We start from the raw sequence: 16,071 nt of genomic DNA, 5'->3' as shown, positions 1-16,071 counted from the left end.
AGAGATTTAGGCGTCATGTATGACATATTTTCAACACTTTATGAATGGGACCCTTTTGGATCTCTGAGAAATGTAATGGATTTTATTTTTAAAAAACGGTCTTTACTCAAAAAAATGTAATGATTTAAAGTCAATGTTGTTATGAATTATTTATCTATTTAAGGCTCCAATTACTTAACATCAAATGCAATTAATTATAGTTCATCTCAAAATATTTTGGGTGTGAAATATTACGTATTTTGTGTATTTGCCATAAACTTTTTTATTTTTTCTTTAACCAAATGGACATTAAACAACAAAAAAAGTAAATATCAAATAATAAAACTTGTAAATAAAAATATTTAAATATAAAAAATATATATAGTAAATAAATAAACCCTAACCCTAACATTTGTATGACTGAGACCCTTTTGTATCACCTGGACCATACCTGAGGGGAGACCTGAAGGTTAAAAAAAAATAATAATAATAATAATAATAATTATATATATATATATATATATATATATATATATATATATATATATATATATATATATATATATATATATATATATATATATATACATACATACATATATACATATACTTATTAGGTTCGACAAAGAAAAATATCCAAATGGACCCCGCATGCTTTGATTTTTCAGTGTGCGGCCATCAGTGGAAAAAGTTTGAACACCCCTGTTCTAAAGTGTGCCTCAATTGCCAACCTGTATTTATTTTAATTTTTTTACTGTTTATTATTTATTTACTCTTTATTTGTATATGTATCCAAAACATACACTAGTTTGTGTCAGTTTCTTGCTTTACATAAAAAACCGATAATATTTAAAATAAAAAGCTCTAACTTCCGGTCACCTCGAGACCGCCTTTCTCGAGTCCGGCAGCGGTACACTTCCGGTTGAAAGTAAGCCAGGCATCTTTCTTCCAATATTCTAATACATAAATGCATCTCTTCATTTAAAGCAGAACAAATGGAATCATTAACTAACTACGTGGTTTATAAAGCTCACCAGACATGGACAGCCCAACTATTGCCTTTGGAGTTCGATTAAACTAAGGTGATGCCAAGCTAACATGTTAGCTTAGCCAGGAATTAATTGACTTTTAGTTCAGTAGCTAACACTTTTTTTTGGCTGCTGTTTGTTAAATGGACGCTTTCCAGTTAATTATTTATTTTCCATCAACCTCTGCAGTGAAGTGAATTATATTTATTAGGGATGTCCGATATTGGCTTTTTGCCAATATCCGATATTCCGATATTGTCCAACTCTTAATTACCGATACCGATTTTAACCGATACCGATATATACAGTCGTGGAATTAACATATTATTATGCCTAATTTGGACAACCAGGTATGGTGAAGATAAGGTCCTTTAAAAAAAAAAAAATAAGATAAATAAATTCAAAACTTTTTCTTGAATAAAAAAGAAAGTAAAACATTATAAAAACAGTTACATAGAAACTAGTAATTAATGAAAATGAGTCAAATTAACTGTTAAAGGTTAGTACTATTAGTGGACCAGCAGCACGCACAATCATGTGTGCTTACGGACTGTATCCCTTGCAGACTGTATTGATATATATTGATATATAATGTAGGAACCAGAATATTAATAACAGAAAGAAACAACCCTTTTGTGTGAATGAGGGAGGTTTTTTGGGTTGGTGCACTAATTATAAGTGTATCTTGTGTTTTTTATGTTGATTTAATAAAAAACTTTTCTCTAGTGACTCAAAGCGTTTTACATAGTGAAACCCATTATCTAAGTTACATTTAAACCAGTGTGGGCGACACTGAGAGCAGGTGGGTAAAGTGTCTTGCCCAAGGACACAACGGCAGAGACTATAGGATGGTGGAAGCGGGGATCGAACCTGGAACCCTCAAGTTGCTGCCACGGCCATTCCACCAACCTAATTGTACCGTCCCAGTGTGTGAAGCTGTTTGAACCTATTCTATTTTAACCCCACCGTGTTAGTGTCCTCTCTGTTTGTTCATATATTAAACGCTGTGTGCGTGAAGTCCCAAGGTTGATTCTTCTCCCTTTCTTACAATTAATAGCCATAACCTCCTCCTTAACCTCCATCCTTCGACTGGATAGATGGAGGAGTTGGACATTTCACCTGCAGCTATGATCACATCACCATGGAAACGGCCTACAGGTACTTCAGATGATGAACTAGTTGTTCACAAAATTTAACATTTAAAGTCAATTCCACTACTGCAGTAGTTCTCCAACTTTTTTCACCAAGTACCACCTCAGGAAAAGAAACACTTCAATGACCAACATTATAATACAGTAGCGTAGTAGGCCTAAGCATTCATTAATAACAAGGCAGAGGTTTTATATAATAACTATATTTAATTATTTTGGCCACTTAAAATTACACACAGTTTGAACGGCAACACAGTGTTTGCGATTTTGTTATTCTTATAGCCAGACCTGTGTTTAGTTTCCGTACCCGACGGTTTCGGCCACAACTGTTGCCTTCCTCAGAGGTTGTCAAAATGAATATAGGAAAATAAAACACTACTTTAATCCAGTGATTCTATGGATGGATTGAGCCCGCCACAGTTTGAGAATCCCTGCACTACAAGAGCTATCTCGATGTGTAACAAATCAATTAGCAGTTTCAATTATGCTAAGCATTGACAAAGGTAAAGGACGTTGTCGTTTTACCCCAAAACCACAATTTAAGTCGATAAAATTACACATAGTTTGAACAGTAACACAGTGTTTGCGATTTAGTTATTCTTATAGCCAGACTTATGTTTATTTTCCGTAGCTGACGGTTTTGGCCCCAACTGTTGCCTTCCTCAGAGGTTGTCAAAATGGATATAGCAAAATAAAACACTACTTTAATCCAGTAATTCTATGGATGGATGTTTGAGATTCACTGCACTACTACAACTATGTCCATGTGTAACAAATCAATTAGCAGTTTCAATGACGCTGGGCACTGAAAAAGATGGAGGACGTTGTCGTTGTACCCCAAAACCACAATTTAAGTCGATCAAATTTAGTAGGGTTGTCAAAAAGTCAAGTTAACTCATGTGATTAAGCAAAGGAAAAATATACATTTAGATTAATCAAACAATTTATTTTGACCGTACAAGCTCTTCTATCTGAACCGCTATACAGCCAGTGATCAGATCAATACATATGTCTGTACAAAAAGAGGAGACTGGTGTGCTCGCTGACAACTTTCACTCCAAAATACGGCCCGAAAGAACTTAAGATAAAACTTTTATCAAGTTTTGGGCAAATAAATGACATGCGACCCCGAAGGGAATAAGCGGTAGTAAATGGATGGATGGATGGATGGATGGCATTCAGGCAAAATGTTGAAAAACGTTCCTGAATGACATCCTGACCATAAAATTGCATTTGTGTCCAAATATTGGGGTCTTTTCTTAAGCACATTTTAATTACGGAAGCGAGTAATCACCTGTAATTAATCATGATTAATCTGATTTTAAAAATAATCATTTGACAGCCCTAAATTTAAAAGTATTTCAATATGTATTTTATTTATGTCATATTTATACATCTAAACACACATTTCCAAATTAATTTACTTCTTAAAATATTGAATGAGACAATTATTATTTCATAAGTTATAAAAAAGGTGTTTGAATTTTTTTTAGTTGTTTTTATTTCCCAAGCATACATTATAATTAAGAGTTGTTCCGGCAGTTCTAACAGTTGCCACTGGATGGCGTCATAGAAGCACCTTCACGGAGCTGGAAACACTTCCATCCTCTTCTTCTTACTTGACAGGTTCATAGGAAATAATGTCCCAGTGTTTGTTTGATCCTGCAACCAAACATCGACAAAAAAACAACTCCCAGTAGAAAAAGACAAGTGGGAAAAAATACAGAACAAGAGTTTTTTTTTAAAAAACATGTAAAAAGGGTCTTTATTGTTAGGGTTTGGCTATGGGCCCAAAATGCCATAAACAGAACAGTGCAGTTATAATTAACATAATTTATTTCACGATGTCCCTTTATTTAGTGACGTTACCAACACTGATCACTTGACAAATTCAGTCATTAAAATCTACAGTAACTACAGTGTGCATACCATGTAACGCCACAAGTAGTCGGTGAAATGTGAAAAAGGTGTCACATGCTCTCATGTCATGTGACCACCTGATAACTTCTCGTGTTTGACGAGAAGTGTCACGCTGCTGATGTCGTAAGAGTGAGGCAAAGTACACGAGTGTGGAAGGCCGTCGGCGCAGCAGCGTGGGAAATGATTCAGGAAGTGGCTGTCGTACAGAAAATGGCAAAGATCATGAGGTCTTGTGTGCAAACGCTTTGAAAAGAGGCCATCAAGATTCCAGCGTGGTCCTCACACTCAACCTGAACCTCTGAAAGACAAACACAATTAAGTATGTAAAAAAACGCTGCCATACATAAAAGCGGAGAGTGTGAAGCTTACTTTGAAGTCATCGATGTAGGTGAGGAAGAAGCAGACGAAGCTGAAGGCCACAATCCACTCGCAGACGGCGCTGGCCACATGGAAGGGATAATCCTGCAAAGACAAGAAACATGTCGTTGCATGAGCAAATACTGTACATGTTTGGAAGATGTGCTCAGTATGTCGTGGTCGGTACCTTGCCTCCTGTGTCCCTGTGCAGGTCCGTTTGTTTCACGAAAAAGGCACAAACGACAGCTTGGGTTGTTTTGTGTAAGGAAACCACAAAGTGTTTGGCTAGAGGAGGCTGGACACAACTTGAAATACGGCTCGAGAAAACCATATTTAGTAATCTGTTTAAAAATTGGGCAGTTACCCAGGACTGTATTCACGAGGGGACTCCGTACGGATGACAAAGAAAAAAGATTCCTATGTATTTGTGCTCAGCGCCTAGGCTAATGGCGCTTCAGATCAGGATCCACGTCGGAGGGGCGCCCTCTATAGGCGGAGCACCGGCCTCGCCATACTTAATATGGGGTAGATTAACCCAGATCGAGTTTAATCTCAGGTTAATTACAAGGTTAAGAAAAGTAAATAAAAACAGAAGTTGTGCGTGCGCGAAGCGGAGTGCCGAAAGATATGGCTCAAAGAAAAACAACGACAAAGTGGAAAGATAGCCAAGGGCCCAAAAAAGACCAGAGCGGTTTTGCGATCATTTAAATGTTTGCACTGTCAAACGGAGCAGATATTTCACAACCTAAAAGTCTATTTTGGTGGCTAACACCAACTTATATGTTATACTATCATAACAAATGTTTTATTTTAACACACGTGAGGACATGTGAGCATATTGCGATTAAGTTATTTGTCCTAAAATCAAACACCACTCCTCCAAATACAGTGGTACCTCAACCTACGAGTATATTTAGATACGAGCTGTGTCTCTGCTTTTTTATATCATTAACATGAAGCATGATGCCATGCTGCAAGGGGCGTAGTAAATGTCAAATGAATGCCGGAAAATCCGCCTCAAAACATTAGCTTATAGCTACAGATAGACATATCTTTGTTCTCCGACCATGGGAAATGAGAAAGTGAATGTGAATGACAGTGCTAAGGCAGGGAAGCAGATGATATTCATTGAACCAAAGATACCATCCCTATCATGACCGACGGTCAGTTGACTTTGCGACGCAGTTCAAGCCGAGCAATGCTAGTCTGTGCCATACTGGAAGCTGGAGGAGCCAGCTGTTGCATGGGCAAAAACGGAGAGAAAAAACTTTTATTCACAGAAATATGGAGAAGGAGCTAAACTTTAGTAGTCCATTCCCACAATTAGTACCAGCATTTAGAGCGGCACTGCTCACAAGGGCTTCCCGCGCCATGCGGCCTCAGCGAGAGGTAACTATTACTGTAACTCCGGAGGAAAATATCCAACCATCAAAATGAAACCAACATCTCTATGGACTGCAGCCGCTTTCAAACGGAAAATAATGGATTTGATCAGTTATAGTGATGAGTATAGACACTAATATTGTATTGTTTTCAAACAATATTTCTTATCTAAAAATGAGCTTTCCTTTTTGAAAAACTGTTGCATGGTAAAGTTGTGGTGTTTTTGGTGAGCTAACCACAGATTAAATTGATTACAATTCATTTCAAGCAGAGTCATGTAGAAAAGAGAGTATGGCCAACTCGGTTTCAGGCGATCTCCTCAATGATTGGTCAAAGGCGCCAACTTTGAGCTAATACCATGTGTTTGCGGCGCTTCCTTGTTAATTTTTCAATGTGTAAAAATGCCCTGTTAGGGCTGCTCCACCCGTGAGAATTGTAGAAAACTTTTACATCGCTTTCCCCACAACCCGGAAAGAAGACAAATATGGGAAGTGAAGGTTCACCATCAACCCTGGAGAGCCACCGATTACAGCGTCTGGTGCCCGGTAAACATCTGTGTTTTGTTCAGTAGAGAAAACACAGAAGCTAATACAAATAACAGAAGAAAATAATAAATCAAAGAGATGGTTTGACAAAAGCAGACTATGTTTGAATCTCAGTGAAACTAAAATAATGCAGTTCGGTAGCAGCAGAAGTGAAAGTCAAACACAAATACAAATAGACTGAGTAGACATTGAAAGAGCAAAAGAAACCACATTTTGTGTGCAATAATAGATAAGAAAATGAACTGGAAACCCAAAAATATACAGCATAATGTAGCCAGAAATACAAAAATAATGAATAAAGCAGAATGTGTGCTGAACTACTGCTCGCCATTGTTAGTTATTGTGCAGAAATATGGGGAAATAAGTACAAAAACACGCTTATTCACTTAGCATGTTACAAAAAAGAAAGATCAGTTAGAATAATACATAATGAATGATACATACAGTGATTACAAATACACACACACTAGGTGTGGCGAAATGTGTCCTCTGCATTTGACCCATCCCCTTGTTCACCCCCTGGGAGGTGCCCCTTGGTACTTTAACTTTAACTTAACTTAACGTTGGAAGACGCCACCACAGTTGACATACTTCACACAAAAGTCACCATTTCTCTGTGATTGTTGGTCCAAAGCCAATGAAGATTTTAGCAAAATGAGGGTATTAAGTTATTTTTTCGGTCGTTCTGTGTATTTTTTTTACATTTATTGCGCCATTGGGAGCGAAACACTGCTGGAATGTAGGAGCAGAGTGTGTCAAATACGGCCGCAAAATTATACTTTCACAAAATAAAAGCATGTTTTATTGTAAGTTTATTAGCCGGAATATTAAAACTATATTTAGACCTATTAATATGGTTTATTTTGTCATACAAAACTAACGTTAGAACGACAGCAATGCATGCATCCGGGTCACGTCATTGGTAGAAATCATTGCGCCTCTCGTTTAGTTGGCCATACTCTCTTTATACACGGGTCTGGCTTTAAGATACATGTAATCCGAGTTACAAGCTTGGTCATAGTGCTTGTTGGTTGAGGTACCACTGTTATACCTTTTCAACCTTGTATGTGTTAAATACATTGTCACTCAATTTGTCATACTTTATCAGAGTATTTTTAAAATGTACTGTATCACAGGTTTGGTTGTTTTTTACTTTTAAAAAAAAAAGAAAGAAAAAAGTAATATGGTTGTGATAGAAGTAATAGTAATGCTCCTACGGTAAAAAAGTGAAATTTCAGTTGTTTTGTGCGTTTATAAAAAGAAAGAAAAATCCTTGTTTACAGTGAAGGTGACCATACTGCCCATGGATTGGATGTTCTCCACCATTCGGCCATCCATTTTGCTTCTGGTGTGCCTTTTTCTATCCCGCCATTGTGATATGTACAAACTGATGGGCTGGTTTCATCACTTGTCTCTGCTTGTCGAAAAGACTATCAGGATAATCACCTCATTACCCTCTCTTAACCTTTTGCACTTTTCCCATAATACCACTTTAGATCTAGTGTCATCATTACTCGGTCTGTTCCAAAAGCCTGTACTATTCTTGGCCAAAAATATTTTAGTTGTATACGACTTTCAACTCTTCCTTCATTCCACTTGTTCACACAGACATTGCAACTGACCTTGACTGATTTGATGGGTTTCTAGTTCCATAAATGCCATATATATACAGGGGTCGGGGGGATAATAGAAAATACTTGAGAAGCACTGTGTTACCCTAACACATAAACCCCTCTGGAAATATGTGGAATATTAAGTCCCATTGTACACAGGAAGTTGCATCATTCACATCCTTTGCAGGCCATACAAAGCGGTTAAAAGCTCAGCAGTCCTGTTACCTAAATTATTTGTATTATTTCGTTACTTATTTTCAAAATAGTTTTTTTGTTTGTTGAATATGTTTACTGTCAAAATGCTACTAGCATAAATGCCAAGTAGCTATATTTCATGCATTCTTTTAATTATATGCTAAAAACTAATTCCAGTGCCCTTTGAGACACTTGTGATTTAGGGCTATATAAATAAACATTGATTGATTGATTGAGTTATTTACAGTCCTGTTACTCAAATTAGTCATATTTGATGAAGTAATCTTGTACAAAAATCTAACAAAATTGAGTGAGATGGGCCAATACACTATTTGAGTTTGAGTAGGTCAAAATATAATATCAGATTTAGAGTTTAAAAATACAGAAATGTAAGTTTATTTTGAAAGCGGTGACCAGCAAATGGCTCTGATTGGATAGGACGCCCGAATAATTTATACATATTTTTTTTGCAATATGCTAAGGGTCAATAAAAAACAAGCTGCTGGCTGAAAATGACATCAGGGCTACTCTTTCCTTCTCTATACTGAAGCGACCAGTATACACTACCGTTCAAAAGTTTGGGGTCACCCAAACAATTTTGTGGAATAGCCTTCATTTCTAAGAACAAGAATAGACTGTCGAGTTTCAGATGAAAGTTCTCTTTTTCTGGCCATTTTGAGCGCTTAATTGACCCCACAAATGTGATGCTCCAGAAACTCAATCTGCTCAAAGGAAGGTCAGTTTTGTAGCTTCTGTAACGAGCTAAACTGTTTTCAGATGTGTGAACATGATTGCACAAGGGGTTTCTAATCATCAGTTAGCCTTCTGAGCCAATGAGCAAACACATTGTACCATTAGAACACTGGAGTGATAGTTGCTGGAAATGGGCCTCTATACACCTATGTAGATATTGCACCAAAAACCAGACATTTGCAGCTAGAATAGTCATTTACCACATTAGCAATATATAGAGTGTATTTCTTTAAAGTTAAGACTAGTTTAAAGTTATCTTCATTGAAAAGTACGGTGCTTTTCCTTCAAAAATAAGGACATTTCAATGTGACCCCAAACTTTTGAACGGTAGTGTATGTATGTGGTAAAACGTGCTAGGATACTGGGGAAGAAGGCCAAAGAGGCGATGACGGCCACAGCCAACCGTACTCGACACACAATCATGGAGGAGCCGTACGGATAGGCGTAATAAGAAACGACACACTGGAGGATGATGTAGAGGACGCCCGAAATGAAGAAGAGCAAGGCTCCTAGGCCGTGGACCACCATCACTGCCGTCTCCTAAGGTCAGAGACAGGCGGTTATTGGACAGTCAGTTGTGTCAAAGTACCTATGAAGAGTGAAGACGCACCTGGAATGTGGCCACGACACACATTCCCAAGCAGGAGAGCATTCCCAGCACCAGTGTTATCCTATTCAGACATGGACTCACCACCATGGTTTCCTCACTCAGCTTCTCCACATACTTGAACCTGGCGTAGATTGTGGCCGTGCCTGCAAGACACGCACGCACACAAACATAATCACCCTTTCGTTTTCTTCTAAAAACAGAAGTGAGACATTTCTGGAAAGTTTGCTTCCTCCTCATGTGATAGCAGATTTGATCATATTTCATCTTATTGTGACTGCCAAAAAAGTTTGAAAAACACACAAAACTTGGTTCCATAATGGCACTGGTGATGATGTAAACATTAATAATCAGAATAAAAAAAGAGGTCTAACACTTGTGCAAGTAACGTCCTGTAAGTAGACACTAGGGATGTATTGATTAACAGCATTTTTTGATAAACTGCGAGAAAAATACCGACATTACCGTTTTAAATAAACAATTTCGTAAAACGATGATTGATAACTACACTTTGATAATCTCAAGGTTTATCAGTGTTTATCATTGACTAAATGCTAACATTAATACAAGAGACAAAACGTATTTCCCCATGAAGGAAATGGAGAGCACAATACCCACTAAAAACACTCTAAAAGATTTTACCATTGCGTACAGTTATGCCCCTAGTGTTTGTTTGAGGTATTGTTTGTAATTGTAGTTATCAGCATGACTTCCATCTGTTATTTGCTTTGAACTGGAAGTAGAAGTAGAGTAGTTTGTAGCAGATCTTACATGGAGCTGTCAAGCAACGTCTGTAAGTGTAAGTTCACTTAGAGGAGGGGTGTCCAAAGTGCGGCCGAGGGGCCTTTTGCAGCCCGCAGCTTGTTTTTTATTGGCCCGTGACACACAAAATAAACACATCCCGGATTAGGACATTGAGCTACACAAAAAAATTCTGTAAGGAACTGGCTGAAATCACCCCAAAAAGTGTGTTTAAGCCCTCAAAAAGGTTTTAGTTGGCAGACTAATAACAAGAAAATTAACTATTTCAAAGAGTTAAGATGAGATATTACACTCATTTGCTTCTATGACCCAAAGCTAAGGTATGGATGTTTAGTTCAGATATTTTGGCATAGATCGATAGGCCTACATTGTATTGGTTTTAGCATCCGCATCAGTGTCAATTTTGACAGCTGTTATTGATTTAGTTTGAGTTTTTTGACAAAAATGTGTTTCAGTCATATTTTAGTCATCTAAATTAATTTAGTTTTAGTCCAGTTTTAGTCGTCGAAATTCTTCAACATTTTTGTCGACTAAAATTACAGTAATTTTGTCGACTAAAATATAAAATATCTTTGAAGGTGTCTTGAAAGCCCTTTTATTAATTATTATTGCAGAGCATCGCAAAAACTAAATTCACAACAAGACCCGCTCTCTATGAATATTTCAATAAGTACATTTCACACTAAACCTTATTGTGTGTTATTGTTTTAGCTGAAATGTAGCATTTTTTTCAAATGTCGCATAATACATGACTAAAATAGTCACATGAAGAAACTAGTTTTATTGTAGATTGGCGGGCAAGCTCACCTATGCGTACAACAAAAGTAGTGGTAGGATAAGCAGTCTTGCTCCTTCTTTACTCACTTAACAGTCATTCAGTACAGTATGAGTCATTTGGAAATATTAGTTAACGTAGATGTCCTGATGATTAGCCTTCGGAAGACGCCTTAAGTTGGTTGTATTTTTACCAGAGAAAATGAAGCCACAGGGTTTACAACATGTCTTGTTGTCTACCTTGCAAAGGTAAAATGTGTCCATATGTCTTCTCTATCTTCCAGGGGTAGACGACATCTTGTAATGATGTGTGTAACAATACAGAATAGGGATGTAAATGATATGAGAGTTTCATATCACGATTATTGTGACCAAAATTATCATGGTTATCGTTATTATTGTGGAATGTGGTCAACAAGCTTTTTAAACATAACTAAAATAGATAGACATCCTGTTAAAAAAAAGACTATTTTGCATTTCTTGTGTTTAAGTTTCACTGGAGTGTTTTGTCCTAGTATTTCATCTGTTTTATTAGCTAATCTTTTATTGTTGTACTGTAAATATTTGTTGTACAGTAGCACTTTAAGATGTATTTATATGAAAAGTGTGCAACAAATAATATCTATTCTAAATATGTATCTCTTCTGGCGTACGTTGTCTGTCCTACTCTGTTTAGCAGTTTGAACGCACCATAAAAACACCTTGTCTCTTTTCCTCTGAGGAAAGGTCGATCATCATAACTCTGTGCTAAGAGAGCACAGATTGTAGGTTCAATGTGCACAACTGAATAGCTTAGATGCTCAGACAGTAATGTGTTTATAGAAGTTTGGATTGGGGTATGTTGTTTTAAACGGGGAAAGACGTATGTCTCTTGTTTTCATATTAGCGTTTAAACTAGCGAGCTGGCACCAGTAAGTTTGCTATTGCTAGTTATCGGTTTTTAGATCATTTTCATTCTAAAGGGTAATACTAACAGTCAGGAGTGTTATCCTCGTCATCATTGTTATCGTTTATTGTTACATCCCTACAATATAGTCTTGTTTTCCAGTGAAAAAAATCACAACACCGTGTCTTAGCAGTTATAGTTCTGATCGGATATCCCCTGCATGCTACTGTGACTGGATAGATTCCTAACTTGTCCCACCTGCATAAAGACCAAAATAAATATGATTGGATTTCGTTTTTATTCGTCAACTGAATTGTCAATTAATTTTGTCTTTTTTTTTCATCAACGTTCATTTGCTGTGACTCGTTATCGCCCTATTTTAGTCAGGGGAAAATAGGTCGTTGACGATAACTAACAAGAAAATTTTTAGTCAAACTTAACACTGATCCACATTGTACAAAATCTACTATATCAAAGTGGCCCCCGCGTCCTTTAATTTTTTTATATGCGGCCCTCGCTGTAAGACGTTTTGGCACCCTTTTTTAAGTGAATGTGGTGTTTTAAGAGTAAAGGAAGTGTGTGAAAGCTGTGTGGATTGGCCTATAAGGAAGTTAAATGCATATAATAATCATAAAAATTATACAATAAACAGTGCCCCTATTTCGCGAAAATTCATCGACCATGTGATAATTGAGGAAACACTGTATCAACACACAATCAAGTTGGATTTTTGCTCGTTCTCAATGTTCTGTATTGTTTTTGGTATTGCTGCAATAATTATGACAATTAGTAACGGCTTTATTTTTTAATGTATTAGTATTTATTTTATTTATATTATTGATGTCAGTGTTCAACTTTAATGTCACAAAATGTCACTAAGACAAATAAGCACTGTTTTTTTGTTTTGTTTTTAAACAAACATTTGAATGTTTTGTTTTATTTTTAAGTACCGGTTCGGGTGGCGTTTCAAAAGTACTAATCTGGTACTAGTATCGGTCAAAATGTAAACAATACCCATCCCTACACAAGAGAGATAAAAAAATATATATAGAAAATGAAACAAATAATACAATACAGTTATGCATATTGAAATAGCAAATGAAATTTAAAAAAAAGTACCTGCACATGCTGAAACAAATGTCATCAAGCCAAATAAGCAGCTCTCTGGTGGGTTTGCAGCTGTGTCACTGAATACCCCAAAAAAGACAAGATTAGTATTAGATTAGATTTTTGTATTATTATTTTACTTAAAACAGAATGCACTCGCATGATAACAGTACAGTGAGCATTTTTTCTAAGGTAAGTATCTCCTGTTTCAATTGTTTGCCCTCAGATCTAACTTGATAGCAAGTCCTGAGTTGATACTTTGACAATTGAATCGGAAAATCTTTTTTTAATATAGCATTTAACTAAAGTAAACACAATAACACATGTTTATAAAGCTTACTTCATTAACTGTAGAATTTGCTAATATTCTTGTAAATCGGATGACATATTAAATATGTAACCGAGACTTTTTCCCTGAGTTTGTATACAATAACAAAAACAACACAAACACAAAAAAAGATTTTGTAATAATAACAATCCATCCATTCATATTCAACCGCTTGTCCCATTCGGGGTCGCGGGTAGTCTGGAGCCTATCCCAGCTGCATTCGGGCGGAAGAATGGGTAAACTCTGGACAAGTCGCCACCTCATCACAGGGCCAACACAGATAGACAGACAACACATTCACACACTAGGGCCAATTTAGTGTTGCCAATCAACCTATCCCCAGGTGCATGTCTTTGCAGGTGGGAGGAAGCCGGAGTACTCGGAGAGGACCCTCACAGTCACGAGGAGAATATGCAAACTCCACACAGAAAGCCTTGGAATCTAACCCAGGACCTTAATAGAAAAGAAAATTATCGATGCAATCAAATTAGTATCGTTTATATAGCAATACTATACTGTGTATTGACGATTACTTTACATTGAAGTTTTAGCGGTTAGCATGGCTTCTTGTGTTGTCCTGCTCAATGTGTAGCATGCCGTCCCATGTAGTCGAGTCCTCCAGTGATAATTATGCTTGTAAAAAACTATACATTTTCAGGCATGGAGGCAAGGATTAGTATTCTTTTATTTTATTATTGTGATCTATATATATATATATATATATATATATATATATATATATATATATATATATATATATATATATATATATATATATATATATATATATATATATATATATATATATATATATATATATTAGGGCTGCAACAACTAATCGATTAAATCGATTAAGATCGATTATTAAAATAGTTGCCGATTAATTTAGTCATCGATTCGTTGGATCTATGCTATGCGCATGCGCAGAGTTTTTATTTATTTATTTTTTTTAATAATTTTTTTTTATTTTTAATAAACCTTTATTTATAAACTGCAACATTTACAAACAGCTGAGAAACAATAATCAAAATAAGTATGGTGCCAGTATGCTGGTTTTTTTCAATAAAATACTGGATAGGATAGAAATGTAGTTTGTCTATTTTATCCGATTATTAATCGATTAATCGAAGTAATAATCGACAGATTAATCGAAGTAATAATCGACAGATTAATCGATTATCAAATTAATCGTTGGTTGCAGCCCTAATATATATATATATATATATATATATATATATATATATATATATATATATATATATATATATATATATATATATATATATATATGCACACACATGTATGTGTGTGTGTGTGTGTGTGTGTATGTATATATTTGGGGACGGCGGGTCTTGGTGGGTAGAGCGGCTGTGCTAGCAACTTGAGGGTTCCAGGTTTGATCCCTCGTTCGATCTGCCATCCAAGTCACAGCAATTGTGTCCTTGGGCAAGACACTTCACCCCTGCTCCCAGTGCCGCTCACACTGGTGTAGGAATGTTTGGTGGTGGTTGGAGAGGCTGTAGGCGCAAATTGGCAGCCACGCTTCTGTCGGTTTAACTCAGGGGTGGGCAAACTTTTTGGCTCAGGGGCTACATTGGCTTTTAAAATTTGACAGACGGGCGAGCACATAATGCATTTAAAAGCATATCATATCTGTTGGAACTATGACTATCTTTACACTGCAGGCCAAAGTGGCCCAAATCAGATTTTTTTGGGATCTGATTTTTTTCAGCTGAATGTTTACACTGCAATTAAATTAAAGGGACGGCGTGGCATAGTGGGTAGAGCAACCGTGCCAGAAACCTGAGGGTTGCAGGTTCGCTCCCTGCCTCTTACCATCCAAAAATCGCTCCCTTGGGCAGGACACTTAACCCTTTGCCCCCGGTGCCGCTCACACCGGTGAAATGAATGATGAATGAATGGTAGGTGGTGGTCGGAGGTGCCGTAGGCGCAAACTGGCAGCCTCGCTTCCGTCAGTCTACCCCAGGGCAGCTGTGGCTACAAATGTAGCTTACCACCACCAGGTGTGAATGATTGATGGGTTCCCACTTCTCTGTGAGCGCTTTGAGTATCTAACAATAGAAAAGCGTGATATAAATCTAATCCATTATTATTATTATTATTATTAATTAAAATTAGATTTTTAGCACACTGCAGGATAAACGCGCACATGACCCAGTGCGTCCCTGATGTGGCCTCGATGTTACTTGCATGCGCACTTAGATAAAGTGAAAACAAAGAAAGTTGACCGGGAGTAAGTCGCTACTACCACAAAATAAAATAAAAGTTGCAACAAAATAAGTGTTTCTTTACGTGTAAGTATATGAAAGTAATATAAAGTATGAATGGATGTATAAAGTGTAATATATTTGGGAGGGTTGTAATCTTTTAATGACTGATAAGTAGAGGAAATATGGAAATTTGTTCGTCTTAAATAGATTTTGCTCACCGAAACCGGATGTTGTGATGAAATATCCATTTCTGCTGGCGACTGCATCTTTATGGCGCACACGAGAGATGTAGCTCGCCCAAAGCTGACGAAAAAGTCACATAGAGGTCGTATCCAGGTCGCAATGCCTTTAGACTGAAGTCACATTTGAAAAGATCAGGGGCCGTACTTATCAAGCTTCTTAGAGTGCCATTTTACACTTAAGTCCTGAGAATTTGCGAAATTTAGTCCTAC

The 16,071-nt window shown here is 36.8% G+C and overlaps 2 protein-coding genes across 3 annotated transcripts in view; one reads left to right on the top strand and one right to left on the bottom strand.

Moving 5' to 3' along the window:
* The first annotated feature begins 2,064 nt into the window (after positions 1-2,064).
* Positions 2,065-16,071, top strand: part of gnptab (N-acetylglucosamine-1-phosphate transferase subunits alpha and beta) — a 56,257-nt gene continuing 42,250 nt past the window's right edge. Inside the window, exon 1 of the mRNA XM_062064787.1 lies at positions 2,065-2,165. The gene's annotated coding sequence lies outside the window, so the exon portion shown is untranslated. The remainder of the gene's footprint in view (positions 2,166-16,071) is intronic.
* The window catches only part of dram1 (DNA-damage regulated autophagy modulator 1), a 16,107-nt gene continuing 3,941 nt past the window's right edge, over positions 3,906-16,071 (bottom strand). For both annotated transcript variants that reach the window (XM_062064797.1, XM_062064798.1), the window contains 6 exons: positions 13,073-13,140; positions 9,535-9,677; positions 9,287-9,464; positions 4,623-4,681; positions 4,448-4,540; positions 3,906-4,376 (listed from right to left, as the gene is read on the bottom strand). In XM_062064797.1, the coding sequence (XP_061920781.1) occupies positions 4,338-4,376; positions 4,448-4,540; positions 4,623-4,681; positions 9,287-9,464; positions 9,535-9,677; positions 13,073-13,140 (580 nt within the window). In that variant the 3' untranslated portion in view covers positions 3,906-4,337. The remainder of the gene's footprint in view (positions 4,377-4,447; positions 4,541-4,622; positions 4,682-9,286; positions 9,465-9,534; positions 9,678-13,072; positions 13,141-16,071) is intronic.

The sequence above is a fragment of the Entelurus aequoreus genome, linkage group LG12 (genome assembly GCF_033978785.1).
Source record: "Entelurus aequoreus isolate RoL-2023_Sb linkage group LG12, RoL_Eaeq_v1.1, whole genome shotgun sequence".
Taxonomy (NCBI): domain Eukaryota; kingdom Metazoa; phylum Chordata; class Actinopteri; order Syngnathiformes; family Syngnathidae; genus Entelurus; species Entelurus aequoreus.
This window is presented reverse-complemented; position numbering and strand designations above follow the sequence as displayed.